Genomic DNA, 17,375 nt, shown 5'->3' with positions numbered 1-17,375 from the left:
ACAGTGTTCATTCATCACCTGCTATGAAACGAAGGGTGAAAAGAGTGAATCTAAAGGTTTCAAATTAGAGGCTGAAATCTGCATGTATAGTATATCTCAATAATCTAGTACAGAAAGAAAGGTTGCTTGAATAATTTATTTTCTGTAATTCAAAGGAATACAAGATTTGTTGATTTTAAACTGTTAAATAATTCTGAGATATGTATTTTAAAGGATACAAGCCAAAACCCAAGATATTTATAGCTTTATAGATTTATGACTGTTTCAGTCAATTTACCATTTAGTGGGGCTGAGAAAATGTCTTTTAAAACTTTTGTGGTCGTAGTGGCAGTACTATGTCCTTTTCTGAAACCCGACTGATAAGACTTCAAAATGGAGCATTTATAGAAATAAATTGTAATTTGATTTGCACCAAAATTTTTAAACTTTTGCAAAACAAGGTCATTTAGACATTGACCAGAAATAGACATTTTTAGTTGTCCCACCTTTATGTAAAGGTAAAACATGTGCCATTTTGTATAATAGAGTTGAATTAAATATGGGGCAGATGGTGATAGATGTTTTGGATTAAGGTCATCAGCTCCTGTGGAGATATTTGGGTTTATGGAGTGGAGTGCATTTAAGACCTCCATGTAAGTCAAAGGTCTTAAAGAGAAAATCTATCGAGTATCAGCCAGAGGTTCAGATTCAACATAATCAAGATCAGAAGGATCATCATTATTATCCAAAACATCACATGCACAAAGAAAATGCCAATTAAAAGCGTCACATATTTCCTCTTTAGAATTTATAATAACTGAATCCAGTTGGTACTGTATGAATATTAGGTTCTGAGAGGGATTTCTGTGACTCTCTATCAGTGCAGACATGAAGAAAGTTTTTGCCTTTCTAGCTGGTGATAAATAGCAATTTCTTTCTTTTTTTTAAAATGAAAAAATTAAAATAAAAAATGCTCAATCCAAATCTGACCTAGTTGTGTGGGCGGTTTTCTAGGCAGCATTTCTTTCTATATTTAAACTTGCAATTTCTGAGCTGAACCAAGGATTGTTACAGTTTTCATTCTAATTTTTATTTTAGGTGCATGTCTTTTAAACTTTTGAATATACCCAACTGGTCACCCCAGTGGTCACTAAAACCCAGTGGAAAAGCACCATTTGCCTTATAATTATGGGGTCACTTTGTTAAAATTATATGAATGAGTGTGTCTTTATTTCAGTTTCTAGGGTCAGGTCTATTCAAAACAGAAATTTGTTGTGTGAGATTCAAGCTATTGCATAGGTCTTTCAATGTTTCAACACACTTTTCATCCAGTTTAATGTAATCTAATTTAGATATGATTCTACATACATTCATATATATAATTCCCAGTTCTTTCCTTGTCTTGCAGTTTTGCGTATCAAATAGGCCTGACTCTTTAGGATACTACTCCTTTTTGAGATTGACTGGGTTAGTAATACTGATATCAACCAAGTTCCATGACCTCCGATCATTTCCTTCATGAAATTTGCACATTCATTTGTTTTAACGCGGAATCTGAGCCAGTGAGCACTGATTTTGTCAAAGCGTCACATGAGACGTTGTTTTTTCCTATGCGTAAGGAGTTTAGGTCGATGTCAGTGGTAGATATTGTCACTCAGCAGTTTTTTTTTCTGGCCCTATTTAAATTAATGCTATCGTGGGCATATAAATTATTCCTTTTCCAGAATCCACAAAAATTATTCACAAAAGGAATTCTTAGATGACTGCAACAATCCTTCAGCCAGACGTGAAATTGGCAGATCTGACTAAACATCATGTTACTGAAACTGGGAGATGGAATTGGACCAGATATTATGCATTTTTTGTCCCACTTTAGCTTTAGTGTTTATTAGTGATTTAAAGTCACTCTCCAACACCTCAGACTGTCGTAGTTTAATGTGTCAGTGAGCACAGTGTTCATGTGTGATACCTGAGCTCCAGATGGTACTTGGTCTCAGCTCATGCCATTCACAACAGGACGGGCGATGAGCAGATCAGACAGTGTCAGGGCATTATCTGATACTGTGTTACACAAGTGCTGTCCAAAAACAAAGCAAAAAAGGAGAAAGAAAATAGAAAAAAGGGAAGAAACTTAAATTATACTTGCATGACACATTCTGTAATGTGTTTTATGAAGGTGGGTCACGCACATAGGGTCCCATTAAATAAACAAAAATCTTAACACAAGCTAAAGGGGACAGTAACATGTGTACTATATAGAATACAAATATAACAAATATACTGCCGCTCACTGACATAAATTGCATTATTCTTTGTTGGTTATAGGCCTATTAAAGCTAGATAATGAGTAGCATACAGCTCATTTCTTCCTCTTAATTGATCAGTGATGAGGCATACAGACAATTTGCCTCTAACTATTTTGGGTCTGATTTGGGACCTGCAGAGGATGTGCGTCACATTTTAATTTCTAAACACACCTACCTCTCTCAGTTGCCAGTCAAATGTTGAATACAGTAACCTGTTGGTTCTTAGTGCGTCAACAAGCTCATAATAGTGCCCAAAATGCATTCCCTGGCAGTGGTTTCAAATCCAAAGTGGCACTGTGAATGAAATTAGGTTGTCGTGTAGAAAAATGTCCACCTATAACATACCTATATATACCATGGATGAATATAAACACAGCTTTATTTTGATGCAACACGGGGAATCTATTACAAATTATTATGAAACTACTTAAGCCAGACCAGAACAACCAATCCAACCAGTCCAAATCATCCACAAATATCCCCTCTTCCTGATTTGATCAACATGTAGTTTTCACTTGTTTGTGTTATGTCGCTGTCATTGGGAAATGTGGGTCCAAAACCAGTTAACGCACGCTCATTTGATACTGAGCCAACAATATTGACATTAGCAGATGACTAAGTTTAAAGGCACTTCAAATTCTCAAATGTTTTAAGTAACGTACGTCAGGAAGAGGTGGGTGTGATGTTTTGTGACATTTAAAACATGATTCAACAAACTACAAAACATCACGAGGTTCATACTTTCAGTTAGGGCCCGGTCAGGTTCTTGAAGAGGTTAGAGTGAGACATCTACACAAACTCTGTTACTTCCCTTTTACTGTCATGTGACAGGCACAGCACCTGAGTTGTAATAAATGTAGCCAATGTAAAAATGACAAAATAATAGACGACAACCAACGAAACAAGACTTTTCATTGACGATCTTTAGGAAACAAGTCATTTGAAAAGTTACAGCTAGAACTGTGTGTTCTTATCATGTGGCGGGGCCAGTGTGGGCCGTGTATAATTACTGCCTCCCTCTGGTAGACAAAGGCTATTACAAGTCATAAGAGACAAAATGTGCTTTACTATTATTATATAGTGTTGTACAATTTTATCATCAGCATCAGCATTAAACCCAACTTTTGGAACAGTTTAAATGTTCTATCCCACTCCCCGGCACACCTTTATATAATTATGTTTAATAGATATATGCGGTTCTAATATAAATCTAATGCAGGAGCTACTCAGCCATTGACTACATATTGTTCATAAAGTAGCTTGAGGAAATAGAGAAAATAGAGAAAATAGTAATATGTAGAATATATGCTCAGATGTTGTTCATTAAAACAGTAGTTAATCTATAAGGATTCACAATTCTGCCTCTAGTGTGATTATGTAGTCAAGAAAGTCCATCGCCGTCACAACTGCAAAAATCTTCTGCTTCTGACAAGACAAGCCTTCAGTGTTACCTGGAACCATGAAAACTTTACTTGAGAAAAAATCTTATTGTAAAGATGTACTTCTACATTGTTTTTTTTTTTGGGTTTTTTTTTTTTTTTTTGTATAGATGTTCACTTTTAGTTTAATAAAATGTAATAAAATGCCTTACACTGAATATGATCCTGGACCACAAGAGCAAAGTGGTTGGCCTGGAGTATGTGCGACAGTTTTCCCAGATGGTCTCTTAGATGGATCTAAAATATGCAGTTATTTTGATAGTTATTTCAAGACAATAAAATAATTCACAAATAAGACAAAATAATTCTACACAGACCTGTTTGAAACTTGTGCTGAGCACCTTGTTGACATGATCTGAAAGTTCAACAGTACCAGCCAACAAGGAGCAGAGAATGGTCTGCAGAGTGACCACGCCCAAAATGGTGCTGTAAGCAGTGATAGGTTTTGATTATTTTCATCTAAATGATGTAAAGCTGTATAGGTTTATGTAGGACTCACCCTGAGTCTTCCACAACGGGGACTTGATCAAACCCTTTCTCTTGTAGGACCTCAATGGTCTTTTGGCAGGAGACTGATGGTGACACAGAGACAGGGGTAGACAGGGGCAGATTTTGGACGGTGATGTCCCACCACCTTTAAGATCACAGACACTGCATGTATACAAGTCATCTTTACAGGACAGAATATATGAATAAGTTCCCACCATGGTCTAGCATCCACTGGAGCTTCTGGAGTGAAGAAGTCTTTGTCCCACATCCACTGGTCACTGAGGAACTTTGACCTACAATGCCACAACAACAACACTAACAATAATAATAATAATAATAATAATAATAATAATAATAATAATAATAATAATAATAATAATAATAATAATAATAATAATAATAATAATAATAATAATAAATCAGTTTCATATTGCTTTCACTCACTCAAAGACGCTTAACAATAGTGTAACACAAAACAAGGGACAGGACAAAGCAAGTAGTAAACAATCATCTACTTGTTTTGCCCCGCTGCTGCAGGTCTGATCTCTATTTCCTTTCATCACTGTGATTCATTTCATTGGGTCTCACATGTAGTTGCGGACAGAATCACTCAAGATGACCACACAGCGCTGACCCTCTTTGAGCTGCTGAGCCATCATCACTGCTGCGACCATGGCCGAGCCACTGCTGCCCCCTGCCAAAAAGCATTTATTACCACATCAGTGTAATAACATGTTAAACCTTTGTTACTTAGTTTGTAGTTTGTAGAATAAGAGATCATAATGGCATTTTGAGCCATTTTAGTTCACATGAATAAAACAAAGTAACTTTAAACTATGGGAGTGCATATATTTGTTATTTATATTTGAACCTACCACACAAAAGACCTTCATTCTTGATAAGCTTGCGTGCCATAGTAAATGTCTCTGTGTCACTGACTTTATACCATATGTCAATAATCTACAAAAACAAAAAGAATAAACAAAATTATAAAATAATTTTAAAACATAAATAAATAAACTTCCATTGTTCCATTCAAATGATAAAATGCTCACAGATCTGTCCAACACAGTAGGAATAAAGTCATATCCAATGCCTTCAACTTCAAATGGTTTGTGCAGTTTCTTTTCTTTTGATTCAATTAGAACAGAGCCCTCTGGATCCACAGCAACAACCTGAAATAAACAAAAATACCCCTTGTGTATTGAAGGTGTGATTGTGTGTTTCAAAATATATTGACCGTTTTATTGCAAATTTCATTGCCTTAATATTGGGGCAACGCTCTTTTAATTTCCGAGCTACACCAGTGAGTGTGCCTCCTGTGCCTGCTCCAGCAACCACCATATCAATTTTACCTGTTAAGAGACAATACATAATAAAATAGATTGAATGGGCACAGCTTTGTAAAGTCCATAAAGTGCCCATGAAAAGGAGACTCTGTGTACTCTTTGGGCTCTTCCTGTTTAAATAAATGAACAAAAGAGAATGCAGATGAAGCACAAACCATCACACTGAGCCAGTATCTCCTCAGCCGTGGTTTCATAGTGAGCCAGGGGGTTACTGGGATTACGATATTGGTCAAGGACGTGTGAATTAGGAATTTTATTTTTCAAACACCAAGCCACACCGATATGGGACTCTTCTGAATCAAACGAGGCAGAATTTGGTGTGCGTACAATTTCAGCTCCAAGTGCCTTTAGGACATTCACCTAAAACATAAATCTAGGTTACCAATGAAAGATATCACAGTAATTTATTACAGTAACAGCTCCCCACCTTTTCCATACTCATCTTCTGGGGCATTGTTATAATACAGCGATAACCTTTTACTGCAGCAACCAGGGCCATGCCTATACCTGCACAAAGCCACATCAGTTATATCATTAGTCCATGGACTGGATAACAATTTGTAAAAATAATGTTTGAATGTTTAAATTATTTTTATTGCAGTCATACCACTGAAGAATAGACTAGTGTGATGGCTTAACTGTGTATAGTGAATACCTGTGTTGCCGGAGCTTGGTTCAATGATTGTGTCACCAGGTTTAAGGACCCCAGCTCTCTCAGCATCTTCTACCATCCTCATCGCAATCCGATCTTTAATGCTGCCACCCGCATTAAAGAACTCACATTTGGCCACTAAAAGAACAGCAGACAAATGGATCTCCAGTGTTTAAAACAGCAATTATACTCTGAAAGATGAAAAGTAGAAATGGAAACACCAGGCAAGGACACTGATCCTAAGACTAACTAGACTTTTTTATTGCTGAGACAATAAAACTGGATACTTCTTGACCGATAAACTCCATCCCACCAGCTTAAAATTGTTCAACTGAGTAAATGTAATAGTATAAGCCAGGGTGTGTGTCCCGTGAATCAAAAGATTCTTCCTCAGGTTCACGCAGAAGTCAGTCTGCACCGGTCACTGATCACACCTTTGATTTGAGCTCAGAATCACCACTCATAGGGTAACATGAGATTACTCTATACTTAAGTATTCATTCTTAAAGGGAAAAGGGAAAGGGAAAATACAAACACACACACACACACCCACACACACACAAATGAGTTTATTTGTTTTATTTCATAATATCCCACATCAGTACTTTACTCACAGAGCTCACACTTCAGTCCATAATCTTTAGGGATCTTATTCAACCGGACCAAAGGAGTGTCTCCAATTTGCCACAGGATGTCTGGCAAGATTTTAGGTGCCTTTGTCCTGTAGGCATCAACATATTGTGGTACATATTATGTACTAACTAACACATTTTCCTGTGACAAGGCAGGACCTACCTCAGTGAGTGAAAGTGAGGAGACTGAGAAAGTGATGCCCCTAATCGCCAAGTGCATTTACTGGGCAGATCGGGCCGTGTCCAGTTTCTTTCAGGGATGAGTCTGACTGCTTCTTTGTTCTTCTGCTGCTCCCCACTGCCTTCATCCTCCCTGGTAGATTCCTCTTCATTCTCTACCTGATTGTTGGGTCTATGAGCAGTAGCATTGCTGCTTGTTGAGAAGAGCATGGTCTGGCTATACAAAAGTAAATACAATGAACTTGAGACTGAACAATTAAACAGTTTTTAAAGGATGCCATTAATCTCTTATAACATCCACTGTCACGTGTCTAACAAGCTAATCTACACATGTTGCCTTCATTGCACTAATGCTTAGATGCCACTGGCTCTGTACCTCCATTTGTTTAATGTCATTTGTCAACATGTCAACTTGACTTTAAAATAATTAGTCAAAGACGATCTTGTATATATTATGAACATTTTAAAAAGTTTTAATTAGCTATTAAAATGAGATATTTTGCTTTAGAAATAAATTAATGAAAAAGAACGAATCTAAGAGGGTCATTCAGTAAACATTGGTATAATAGGCAAGAAGTAAGACAAACAACCTCACACTGCCCTGTTCAGAACACACACATCAGAATAAACTTACAATGAGAGTGCACAGTACTCACCTGAGCAGAGAGAGTCTGGTGCTGTCACGGAGTAAAACCTACTGGCAAGAACCCATGGACCACCACAGACCCCCACAGAGCCTCACAGAGCCCAGGTAACAGCCAAGACGCTGATTGGACCACGACCGATCACGACTCCATAGTGACAATATTCCTCCCCAATCGGCCGTTTATAGAGCCTACATTCTAGTAGAATGTTACACAACAGTACCTTTAAACAAGCTATTTTACCTTTTTTTTTGTTGCAATGAAAACTACAGTGGCTACAGAGTGCACACAGCCAGAGAAAGTGCAATAAATTGCATCTTTACATAGGCCTAAAAGGTAAAAGGTAGACAAAGATGTAAAAAGATATTTTTACATGATCAAATATTAAAGACTTTCTATCTAGACTTCAATCTGGAGGCAAGCTTCAACAAAAAGTTGAATGTTAGAGTTGTATTCGACATAAAATTGCCCAGAGACAAATGAGAATTGTAAATAAAACAAAACATGAAAATGTACCAACTTCCCAAAACATGGATAATAACTGATAAAGGACTTATATTTAGTAAAAATCTTTAATGACAACAATATTTTGTTTTCAGGTTTTAAGAAAAAAGTAATACATTTATTACACTATTTCAAGCAGACAATGTTCAATCAGTCCAAATTAAGCTCAGACAAGTATAAACTTAAAAAAACAAAACACTATGGCTACAGAGTCAGACAGGAGCACAGTTATTGGTGGTTATAGATCAAAACCTCCCAGAGCGCTCCCTGTCTCTAGAGCGACGACGGTCATGGTCACGGCCTCCACCTCCTCCACCTCCTCCGCCTCCTCCACCTCCTCTGCCCCTGTCCCTCGAGCGGGACCGTCTTTCCCGGGACCGCGAGCGAGACCTGTGACGGCTGAAAGTAAGACAACTCATTAGTGACAGCAGCCTTTACACCAAACACTGAACAGTGGAGAGCAAATGAGTTTACTTTTTTCTTCGACGTCCATAGAGCTCTCTTCTTAGCTCTCTTGAAATAGGCTTCAGGTGCATGAAATTGCAAAAGCCACCACGAGTGCACTCTCTGCAAAAAGGCACAATATTAGAATCCCGTCATCCTACCCGATATATAGCCCCATACATTGATTTTCATCTCTCAAATGTAATACAAAACTTATTGTCCTTCTAAACAATAAATCTGGAGGTACAAGGCTATTCTTCTTTATTTACTCACAAAGCCATGTGGTTCTACAATGTCTGAACTGTAAAGTGTCCCTCGCTTGGCTCTAACCCAACAGTGTGTAGAATTGCCATACTTACCCCATCTCATACTGGCGGCAGCAAGCCTCTCTGAAATCTGTGACCGGAGAGAGCTCTGCATGAATAGGCTGACCATTAAACCAGCGGTTATTGAGATCTATGACAGCCTTCTCAGCATCTTCTTCATAGCGAAACTGAAATATAGCAATCAAATAAAAATATCAGCCATAACAATGTATCAATGTTAATTTTTAAAAATCACAATATATTCAAGTTTAAAATAAAATGATTACATACTTTCACATAGACATTTCCAACTAAATGGTCCCCGAGGTTGTCGCATACATTCATCTCTTCAACTTCACCATACTTTTCTTCCATTTCTGTGAAGACCTCCTAAGAAAATAGATTTCCATAAGCTGATTAGAAGTGGTTTGATAAGTTATAATTGAATGAATGGCATACATTACCTCAAAGAACTCATCATAGTGCTCCTGCATCTCCATATCAGTAATGGCACCTAATGGTCATAAATAACACACTTAATATGAATTTGTGTGGGATGAAGAACTTTGAGGGGGATTCAAGCACTTACAGGTCATGCCATCAGCAGATTGCACACTGTTTTGAGGGTTACGATAAATGTTGAGCAGGGCAATTGTCTGAAAAACACCTCTTTAATTTGAGTATACTTATTACAGAAACAAATCTAATATTTACAGCCAAGTAGTAATATTACCTGGCTGAATGTAGGCTTATTATGCAGCCTAGAGCATCGGTCTCCATGACGACAGGCACCAATTTTAAAATAGAAAGAGCAGTTCACTCTGTTGATGAAAGAACAACGTATTGACAAATAGACTTACAGCAGGTTTTTTCAGAGAGCACCAACTACTGATCTGATTAATGACAAATAAACAAAAAAAAGAGATGCAAATTTAGAATACTGAGAATATTGCCTCCATTTTAAAAGTCAGAAAAAGATCAGATTAAAAATTAAAATAAAACGGCATTGTAAAGTACAACAAAAAGTATGAAATTATGTTTTTACTCTTTTGTGGTAAATTACTTGAACAGTAAAAACCAAGTTCTACTATTTATGAATTTGCCATAATATAGAGTGCTAATTGGCATTGTGATTATATCGAGGTAATACCTAGCAAGAACTTTTATTAAACTACAACTTAAAGACATATTAAAAAATATGATCATACAGTATTTAAACCCCAATAGGCAAGTAGCTTTTGTAAAGGACTAGCCACAATGACCAGTGATAGGCCTACAGCTATGGTTATTTTAGTATTAGACATTTGGGGGTATAATGACTTTTTCTGTTCTGTGACAACGCCTTTGTAGCAAAACACAAAAATGATTAAAAAAAATAAATAAATAGCTCTACAACTATTGTAAGGAAACCTTTTTACAAATATTAAATAAAATTGTATTATTTGCCATGTTAGCGTTAAAGTGCTTACATATTTTATATATTTAAAGTAAAGCTAAATGTGTCATTTTATTAAATAATGTATACATTACATACATTAACTTAATAACAACACCTTTATCCACCGCCTCTGACACAAGAGACTCATTCAAGAGTGTTTTGAAAAAGGTGTTCCAGTCACACCGCAGGATATTTTAGTGTTTTTGTTAAAATACAAAAAACCGAAACGCGACTTCATTATAAAACTATGTGTAATTTATAGACATATTTGTGCACTGTTGAGAATACATTATGAGGAAGAAAAAACATATCGGAACTGGGCATCACGTCAAGTACCCAAATACAACCTGGTCATTTGGTAAATAAAAAAATTAAAGAAAAACAACAATATTGTTTGGGATAACCCTAACAGCACTAGACCAGTGATCTCAAGCCACTCACATTTGTCCGAATCAGTGAATAGTCTACATTAGGTCAATTGTGGTCGAGAAGTCTTCAAAGAACATTTTAAGACTATTGATGTATCAGCTAAATATGTAATAGAACTAATATGATACGATGATGTTATACGCAGATAAAAGCCTTGCAAATGAATATTAGATTACAATTCTGATATAACGTTATTTATTTTCGGATTCTCTCATGATAGCGGGTAGCCATTGGGATTTCAAATGTGTGGGAACAAATGCTAGCATGATGCTAGCATGCTGCTAGCATGCTGCAAGAAGCGCCGCTGGAGGCGAGGGGGAGGTTAAAAGCACAAAAGTCGCAAATGGCTTATAATGGCTTATAGGTGGATTTCATGACAAACCAAGTCACAATTGTATTTAAAAATTCAACCAAAAACTACTTACTTATCTTTTTCTGTACCAAAAATGGACGCAAGATACTCTGCCATCTTGATGCTAACTTGTGTTCGCCTAGCAGTCTCAACAGCACTTCCTGAATACTTCAAAATAATACACTTATTCATTTACTGCCAATAGAATAGACAGCTCTATAATTATTATTTTCAATATTTAGCTACAGTTAATTTATTTTACAAAATAAAACACACAGCATGTCAACACCGAAGCTTTGAGACACTTAGTTTTTACTACACGACTTTTAATTTGAAAATAAATTATACTTCTATTACTACTTTTCAGCCAATCTAATACTGCTGTTTACATGCATTACCAATCATCACAAAGAACAATACATTTTTCTGTAAATTTAAAAGCAACCTTGAATATGGTAATTATACTTGAAAACAATGCGTGCGTTTAAAGAACGAATTTTTCCTTTAAACTTAGAAAAAAAAACTTTTGTATTGGAGTAATAACGACTTTTGAGTGAAGGCTTTTTTTCTCACTTAGCACAAATTCATTATTTTAAGTGAGATTCAAACATTAGCTTCTTCATCTAACTACAGAATCTATGTGTGTCCAGATGAGCTTTGTATACAATAACCAATTGTATGCTTGCTTTGTATAGGCCTAATTTTCATAAATTTAAAATTTCTCTGACTTATACTTGTGTAGGCAGACATATGATGCAAAACTATAAACAACAATAGGCAAAGATGCTTTGTACTGAAGTATTTATTTTATTAAATGAGGTGCACAGGAAATTCATATTTAGAACATTGTTCTTAAAAGAATATAAGCACAGTATATTTTATCACCAACTAGAACATTAAAATAAGAATGACTTTTATTCATCCCCAGTGTGGAAATTCTTTTCTTTACAGACATGCAGTCAACCAGCATAAGAATGAACAAATAAAGTTAAGAAAATTACATAACATATGCAAATCTTGATTATGTTGTTCAATGTGAACAACTTAAAAGCCTGTTGCAGAACAGAGTGGCCCCTTCATAAGCATTTCACCATAGCAAGCATCTCGTTTTCATATATGTGTTATTGTTGAAAAATGGCAATGCAACATTTTTCAACCCAAAGTGCATGCTTCAGGAGTCTAAATGTTTTAAACAATGGCAAGCACCGGGTAGAAACAGGGGGCAATTGAAACCAGGTGTTTTCTGAGCACTCGAGCTTGAATGTAAAACAATACAGAATTAGTGAAGCATACATGAACCACTCAAAATATAACTATTAAACAGTCAAATGTAGTAATCTAACGAAATGAAAGAAATTCAAATCAGATTACAAAAAATGTGTACTTATTTTTATTTGCTGAGAGCTCAAAAATCCTTAGGCAGGATGTCACCACTGACCTAAATAAAAATTTGACTCAAGAACAGTACTTCCAAGAACCATTTGACCATATTTCAGTGCTGAGTAACAAAGTAACACTATTTAAATTTCTTGGTGGAGACATGATACTGAGATGTTATTGCTTTGCCAGGAAGGGGGGTGATATGCCAAAAAATTCATCCCGATTTTTTAGAGCCAGATCACAAACTCATCATAATTCATATTTTCTTTGTATTTTTTATACAATGTTTAAGAGGTAAAGTAGTTGAATCCATCTGCTGTTTCTGAACGTTCACTCCACTGTAATTGATTATATCCGCCTGACCAATAGGCAGAGAGGATGGTGGAAAGTGTCTGTTTTTAACCATAGAGATGAATTTAACAAGAAAGTAGGGAATCACTATACGGTGTTGTTTTTGTTTTTTTACCAAAATAGCAGATTGTCCCAAGGATGAGCTCACAATTCGATTATTATCACCATATCACCCTACTGGAATGTTCTATAGTATGGTATTAAACTTGTCCATCTCCATGGAGACAAGTAGTTATAGGTCAGATCTGTGGAAAGGCAAGCCCAACTCAGAGGTACAAGTACAGCAGAACCATGTGTGGACTGATGATAAAGCCCAATAAGAATGCAAGTTTTCAATGTCTACTTAAACGTTTTCTAAACATTGATGGCGCTGCTAAAAGGTTTTGTGGACTTTTTATCAGCCTCAAAACTAGATAAACCCAAATAGGTTACATATCTAAAATAAAGACGGACATGTACAGAAGTACATGTTAACATATTAAAAGAGGAGGGAAAACACGCACATGCCGGCAAAATTAGCAGTATATAGAAAAACACGAAAATATATAACATAGTTCCAATATAATCTTAAGGACTTCAGTCCATGCCAACTTTAGTCTCCGCCCCTCTGAGCAGTTGACAAAAAACTTGCCAAGTACGAATCGACTTTTGAGTGAATTTTGCCAGTTTTCTCTGGATAAAGATCATTCTAAGTCATAATTGTAAGAGGTATGTGTGTAGGTTTATGTAATATAAAGAGTGTGTCCGCATAAGTTTTTTTTTTTTACAGATTTCTCGGTTGTTGTATTTGCAATCTTCCCGCTATTTTTTTTTTTTTTTTTAGCTTAGTAGCTAAGCTAAGCTAAGCTAGTCCGCTCTTGTTTATTTCCCCATTGGCTTTAGGGAGCGCAGAGCAAACAGCCCGACCATGCTCAAGTCATCAGACCGTTTATGATGAGCTAGCCCGACAATACCTCACGTATATGTTTGGTTGATCGTTTTAAAAGTGTATTGCAGAGCAAAAAAGATTTCGACTTTCCGTGTTTAAGGTAATTAATGACACAAAGTCCCAACTAGCTCCTGAAAGGAGGCAGCTGCGCCGACTCGCTGTTCCACGTTGAGCACAGTACGTATTCTTTTAAAGGATAAAGACTCCGATCATGTCCATACTTATTGTCATAGTTGAGTGTATCTTCTTTTTCTTGCTGATCTATGATTATTGATGTTGTAGTCACCACAAGCTCGTCTCCGTAGAGGAATTAGTCGGACCCGTCTCGGAAGTCTCACCGCGTTGTAAACCTTAGCCAGGATTTCCGGCTCCTTTCCATTTGCCCTATGCTGTTTTGTTTCCGTTTATTCTATTTCCGTTTCAAAAGTTTTCCACAAGTAGCGTTAAAGTGCATTTTAGACAAAATATTTGGGATTCATAAACATGAACGCGCTTATTATTTAGTAAAAGCCTTCTGTACCAGTCGAGGACTCGCGCTTATGCAATGCAGAGCCTCGCCCCGCTGTAGCGGCTCATTTTAGCTCATGTTTGTTCCATGTTAAACCCGCCTCACAGTAATCATTTCAACACACACCCGCATAACATCAAATCCGTTTCAAAATAGCCTTGAACACGTTCATATTTACATGGACTGTTTGGGTTTAGACTGGCCTAAAATCTGGCCTTGGTTCGATCGAGCCGCGTTCTCGAGTTGGCTAACATTAGCTTTAAAGCAGTGAGTGGAGTCGCCCTTTCAGCCAATGAGGAGTCCAGGCTCAGAGGCCTAAAGCCTAAGGGAAGCAAACGTCCCACTCCATTATAGTCAATAAGGATAATATTTAAAACGTGTTTGTATTAAGGGCCATTTGTGTTTGTAAGGGTTATGTAAATGCAATACACATACAATATTTCTGTAGCAAATATCCCCTTCTCATTTGTAATATTTTTTATTGCAGCCTCATAATAACCAATAATGTACAGTGTAGGTCTTTCATTGTGTTCCTTTTTTCTTAATGCACAGTCTGGTTTCAGACAAAATGTCTAAAGGTGAACCAGAAGAGATGATCGAAATTGAGATTGATGGACAGGATAAACAGACATGCCTTGAAGAAGGGTAAATATTCATAATTATATAATTTAAAGTTATAATTCAGCATTTAAATGTGTTAATGTTTTATTTTTCATTTGTAGTGTGGAAGAACAAACAATCACTGCATCAGATTTAGTTCAACAAGACATTGATATTAATGAACCTATTGGTAACTTGAAGAAGCTTCTAGAGCCTCGTGTCCAGATTTCTCTTGATGCATATGAAATCTGTTTGCAGGATATTCAGGTAGACCAAGTATAACATATTCAACATGTATTTCTTTGTCCCAATTTATTTTAACTTTGAATTCTCTGTTCTATTATAGCTGCATCCTGATCACAGCCTGTTTGATCAAGGAGTTAAAACTGACGGGACAGTGCAGCTGAGTCTCCAGATTATAGCTAAACCAGGTAATGAACAAAATGCAAAAAAAAAACTGTTGATTTTACAATTGCTAGCATAACCAAAGCTCATCTGTAACAATGTTTTCTCATTCTAAGGGGAAGAAAAACTGAACATTTTGGAGATTGTAAAGCCAGTCGAAACAGTAGAAGTGGTGATAGACCCTGATGCAGCAGGGGAGGAAGGGACTTTGGTGGAGGAAGGACAGCTCATTGCGGTGGAGCGATCTGCTCTCTCTGATGAAACTTCAGAGCAGGTTACTCGCTGGGCTGCAGCACTTGAAGGCTACCGAAAAGAACAGGTTCGCCTTGGTATACCATATGGTAAGAAGTCACTCTTTATGGATCTTAATAGTAGTGTACACATACGTTAAGACTATTTGTGCTTTGTACAGACCCGGTCCTATGGACAGCAGACCAGGTGATCCACTGGGCTGTATGGGTAATGAAGGAGTTTAATATTGATGAGATGGAGATTGGCAGCATCCATATTCCTGGTCGCGAGCTCTGTGCTTTCAGCCAAGAGGAGTTCCTCCAGAAAGTGCCCAATGGAGAGATCCTATGGAGTCACCTTGAGCTCTTACGAAAATGTAAGCTTTTAAAATGCCTCATAATAAACCATACTGTATGTCTCATGCTTCATTGTATTTATACTTCTATTTTAGATGTGTTGGCCAGTCAAGACCCAAGTGGGAGTGATGCTACAGTCACAATTGACCAACGTAAGTTTAGTTTTATTTATTATTTTGTTTTATCTAGGAAGAGAGAGTGCATTTATTTATACTTCACTGTTCCACTCTGTGTCCTTAGCTGTCCAAATAATACCAGCTCAAGTCAGCACCCCCACTACAATTAAGGTGTTAAAGCCTAATCGTGGCCCAAGAACACCTCGTATTTCTGGAGAAGAACGCAGCTCTCCTGGCAATCGTACAGGTACAATACCTTAACATCTTGCATTTATTTACTTGATTCGCTAAGATGCACACAAGTCATACTATATCATGTTTAAAATTAAACTAAACTAATATTTGTTTCCATAATTTTATTCTACAATAGGTAACAATGGTCAGATTCAGTTGTGGCAGTTTTTGCTGGAGTTGCTGACAGACAAAGATGCCAGAGACTGCATCTCCTGGGTCGGTGATGAAGGAGAATTCAAACTGAACCAGCCTGAGCTTGTGGCACAGAAATGGGGACAGCGCAAGAACAAGCCCACTATGAATTATGAGAAGCTGAGCCGAGCGCTGAGGTTGGTTTGTGTAATTTATATATTTTACTTAAATTACATCTCATTTGACAAGCTCATGACTCCCTTTGTTTGTCATCTAGGTATTATTATGACGGTGACATGATCAGCAAGGTGCAAGGAAAGCGTTTTGTGTACAAGTTTGTGTGTGACCTAAGGACTCTGATTGGGTACAGTGCTGCTGAGCTCAACACCCTTGTGACAGAGTGTGAGCAGAAGAAACTAGCTCGGATGCAGATACATGGGATCGGTCAGCCTTTAACTACAGTCACCTTGGCCACAACAACACTGGAGAAGGACAGCTAAAAGAGACCACACAGAACAATGTGCAGCAACATCCAAATAGTGACTGAAAATGTACTTTTATATTTTTGACCACAGAAATGCAAAGTGGACTTGTCTTCAAAGTGGATCAAGTGGCTCTAGTAATTCAAACTGGCCAGATTTTTTTAGCTTTCTGTTATGCAAATCAAGAAATGTTAGGAGGTCAGTTTGTGAGTTGTAAAGTCTTTGTGTGCATGTGACTTGATGCCTGAATGTATGAATGAGAGAAGCTTTGTTTATGTACCCAGCTACTCGCAGTCTGTAGTTTTTCTTATTTACATCAATGTATATACTGGTACTTAATGTTTTTGATAGCCACAACAGCAAGTGTATTTTCATATCTTCCATTTACAGAGGACCTGTTTTGTATTTTATTTAGTTAATGTTCCCAAAATGATTGGACTTTTTGTCCATTGAGGGAATAAAGTAGAAATCCATAATAGGTCTTTTCTTTAAGTCTTGTGATTCATTTCT

At 36.9% G+C, this 17,375-nt stretch overlaps 3 protein-coding genes across 5 annotated transcripts; 1 reads left to right on the top strand and 2 right to left on the bottom strand.

Annotated features, from left to right (window-relative positions):
• Positions 1-3,635: 3,635 nt before the first annotated feature.
• cbsb (cystathionine beta-synthase b) lies at positions 3,636-7,236 on the bottom strand. The gene is made up of 14 exons (XM_033987222.1): positions 7,010-7,236; positions 6,829-6,935; positions 6,218-6,352; positions 5,990-6,069; positions 5,718-5,922; positions 5,477-5,568; positions 5,269-5,388; positions 5,089-5,173; positions 4,802-4,907; positions 4,429-4,506; positions 4,224-4,358; positions 4,042-4,150; positions 3,877-3,961; positions 3,636-3,736 (listed from the first exon to the last, which is right to left on the bottom strand). Exons 1-14 carry the CDS (start codon positions 7,234-7,236, stop codon positions 3,636-3,638), a joined length of 1,665 nt encoding a protein of 554 aa, XP_033843113.1.
• A 987-nt stretch (positions 7,237-8,223) lies between these two features.
• u2af1 (U2 small nuclear RNA auxiliary factor 1) lies at positions 8,224-14,164 on the bottom strand. 2 transcript variants are annotated; one of them, XM_055230346.1, is made up of 8 exons: positions 14,023-14,164; positions 9,657-9,744; positions 9,513-9,579; positions 9,388-9,437; positions 9,215-9,313; positions 8,978-9,111; positions 8,649-8,741; positions 8,224-8,573 (listed from the first exon to the last, which is right to left on the bottom strand). In XM_055230346.1, exons 3-8 carry the CDS (start codon positions 9,517-9,519, stop codon positions 8,420-8,422), a joined length of 537 nt encoding a protein of 178 aa, XP_055086321.1. In that variant the 5' UTR covers positions 9,520-9,579; positions 9,657-9,744; positions 14,023-14,164; the 3' UTR covers positions 8,224-8,419. The 2 variants fall into 2 exon arrangements, with proteins under 2 accessions (XP_055086321.1, XP_033843291.1); XM_033987400.2 differs by lacking the exon at positions 14,023-14,164 and adding an exon at positions 11,216-11,292.
• gabpa (GA binding protein transcription factor subunit alpha) lies at positions 13,476-17,343 on the top strand. 2 transcript variants are annotated; one of them, XM_055230345.1, is made up of 10 exons: positions 13,476-13,581; positions 14,862-14,954; positions 15,032-15,176; positions 15,256-15,340; positions 15,431-15,655; positions 15,727-15,921; positions 15,997-16,053; positions 16,142-16,264; positions 16,388-16,580; positions 16,661-17,343. In XM_055230345.1, exons 2-10 carry the CDS (start codon positions 14,878-14,880, stop codon positions 16,881-16,883), a joined length of 1,323 nt encoding a protein of 440 aa, XP_055086320.1. In that variant the 5' UTR covers positions 13,476-13,581; positions 14,862-14,877; the 3' UTR covers positions 16,884-17,343. The 2 variants fall into 2 exon arrangements, with proteins under 2 accessions (XP_055086320.1, XP_033843290.1); XM_033987399.2 differs by lacking the exon at positions 13,476-13,581 and adding an exon at positions 13,724-13,978.
• Positions 17,344-17,375: the final 32 nt, after the last annotated feature.

This window comes from Periophthalmus magnuspinnatus, chromosome 21 (genome assembly GCF_009829125.3).
Source record: "Periophthalmus magnuspinnatus isolate fPerMag1 chromosome 21, fPerMag1.2.pri, whole genome shotgun sequence".
Classification (NCBI taxonomy): domain Eukaryota; kingdom Metazoa; phylum Chordata; class Actinopteri; order Gobiiformes; family Gobiidae; genus Periophthalmus; species Periophthalmus magnuspinnatus.
Note: the sequence above shows the minus strand (reverse complement) of the source record. Positions and strands in the feature narration are given on the sequence as shown.

What these genes read in the sequence shown, in the direction of transcription:
- cbsb (XM_033987222.1), bottom strand. Translation starts at nt 7,236, where the DNA reads ATGCTCTTCTCAACAAGCAGCAATGCTACTGCTCATAGACCCAACAAT. An exon ending in GAATGAAGGTCTTTTGTGTG is followed by an intron (nt 4,908 to 5,088) that starts GTAGGTTCAAAT and finishes GCTTTTTGGCAG; the next exon opens with GGGGCAGCAGTGGCTCGGCC. An exon ending in GATTCTGTCCGCAACTACAT is followed by an intron (nt 4,507 to 4,801) that starts GTGAGACCCAAT and finishes GTGGCATTGTAG; the next exon opens with GTCAAAGTTCCTCAGTGACC.
- u2af1 (XM_033987400.2), bottom strand. Translation starts at nt 11,259, where the DNA reads ATGGCAGAGTATCTTGCGTCCATTTTTGGTACAGAAAAAGATAA. An exon ending in TTTGGTACAGAAAAAGATAA is followed by an intron (nt 9,745 to 11,215) that starts GTAAGTAGTTTT and finishes TTTCATCAACAG; the next exon opens with AGTGAACTGCTCTTTCTATT. An exon ending in TATGGACGTCGAAGAAAAAA is followed by an intron (nt 8,574 to 8,648) that starts GTAAACTCATTT and finishes TCTTACTTTCAG; the next exon opens with CCGTCACAGGTCTCGCTCGC.
- gabpa (XM_055230345.1), top strand. Translation starts at nt 14,878, where the DNA reads ATGTCTAAAGGTGAACCAGAAGAGATGATCGAAATTGAGATTGATGGA. An exon ending in CAGACATGCCTTGAAGAAGG is followed by an intron (nt 14,955 to 15,031) that starts GTAAATATTCAT and finishes TTTCATTTGTAG; the next exon opens with TGTGGAAGAACAAACAATCA. An exon ending in CTCTCCTGGCAATCGTACAG is followed by an intron (nt 16,265 to 16,387) that starts GTACAATACCTT and finishes ATTCTACAATAG; the next exon opens with GTAACAATGGTCAGATTCAG.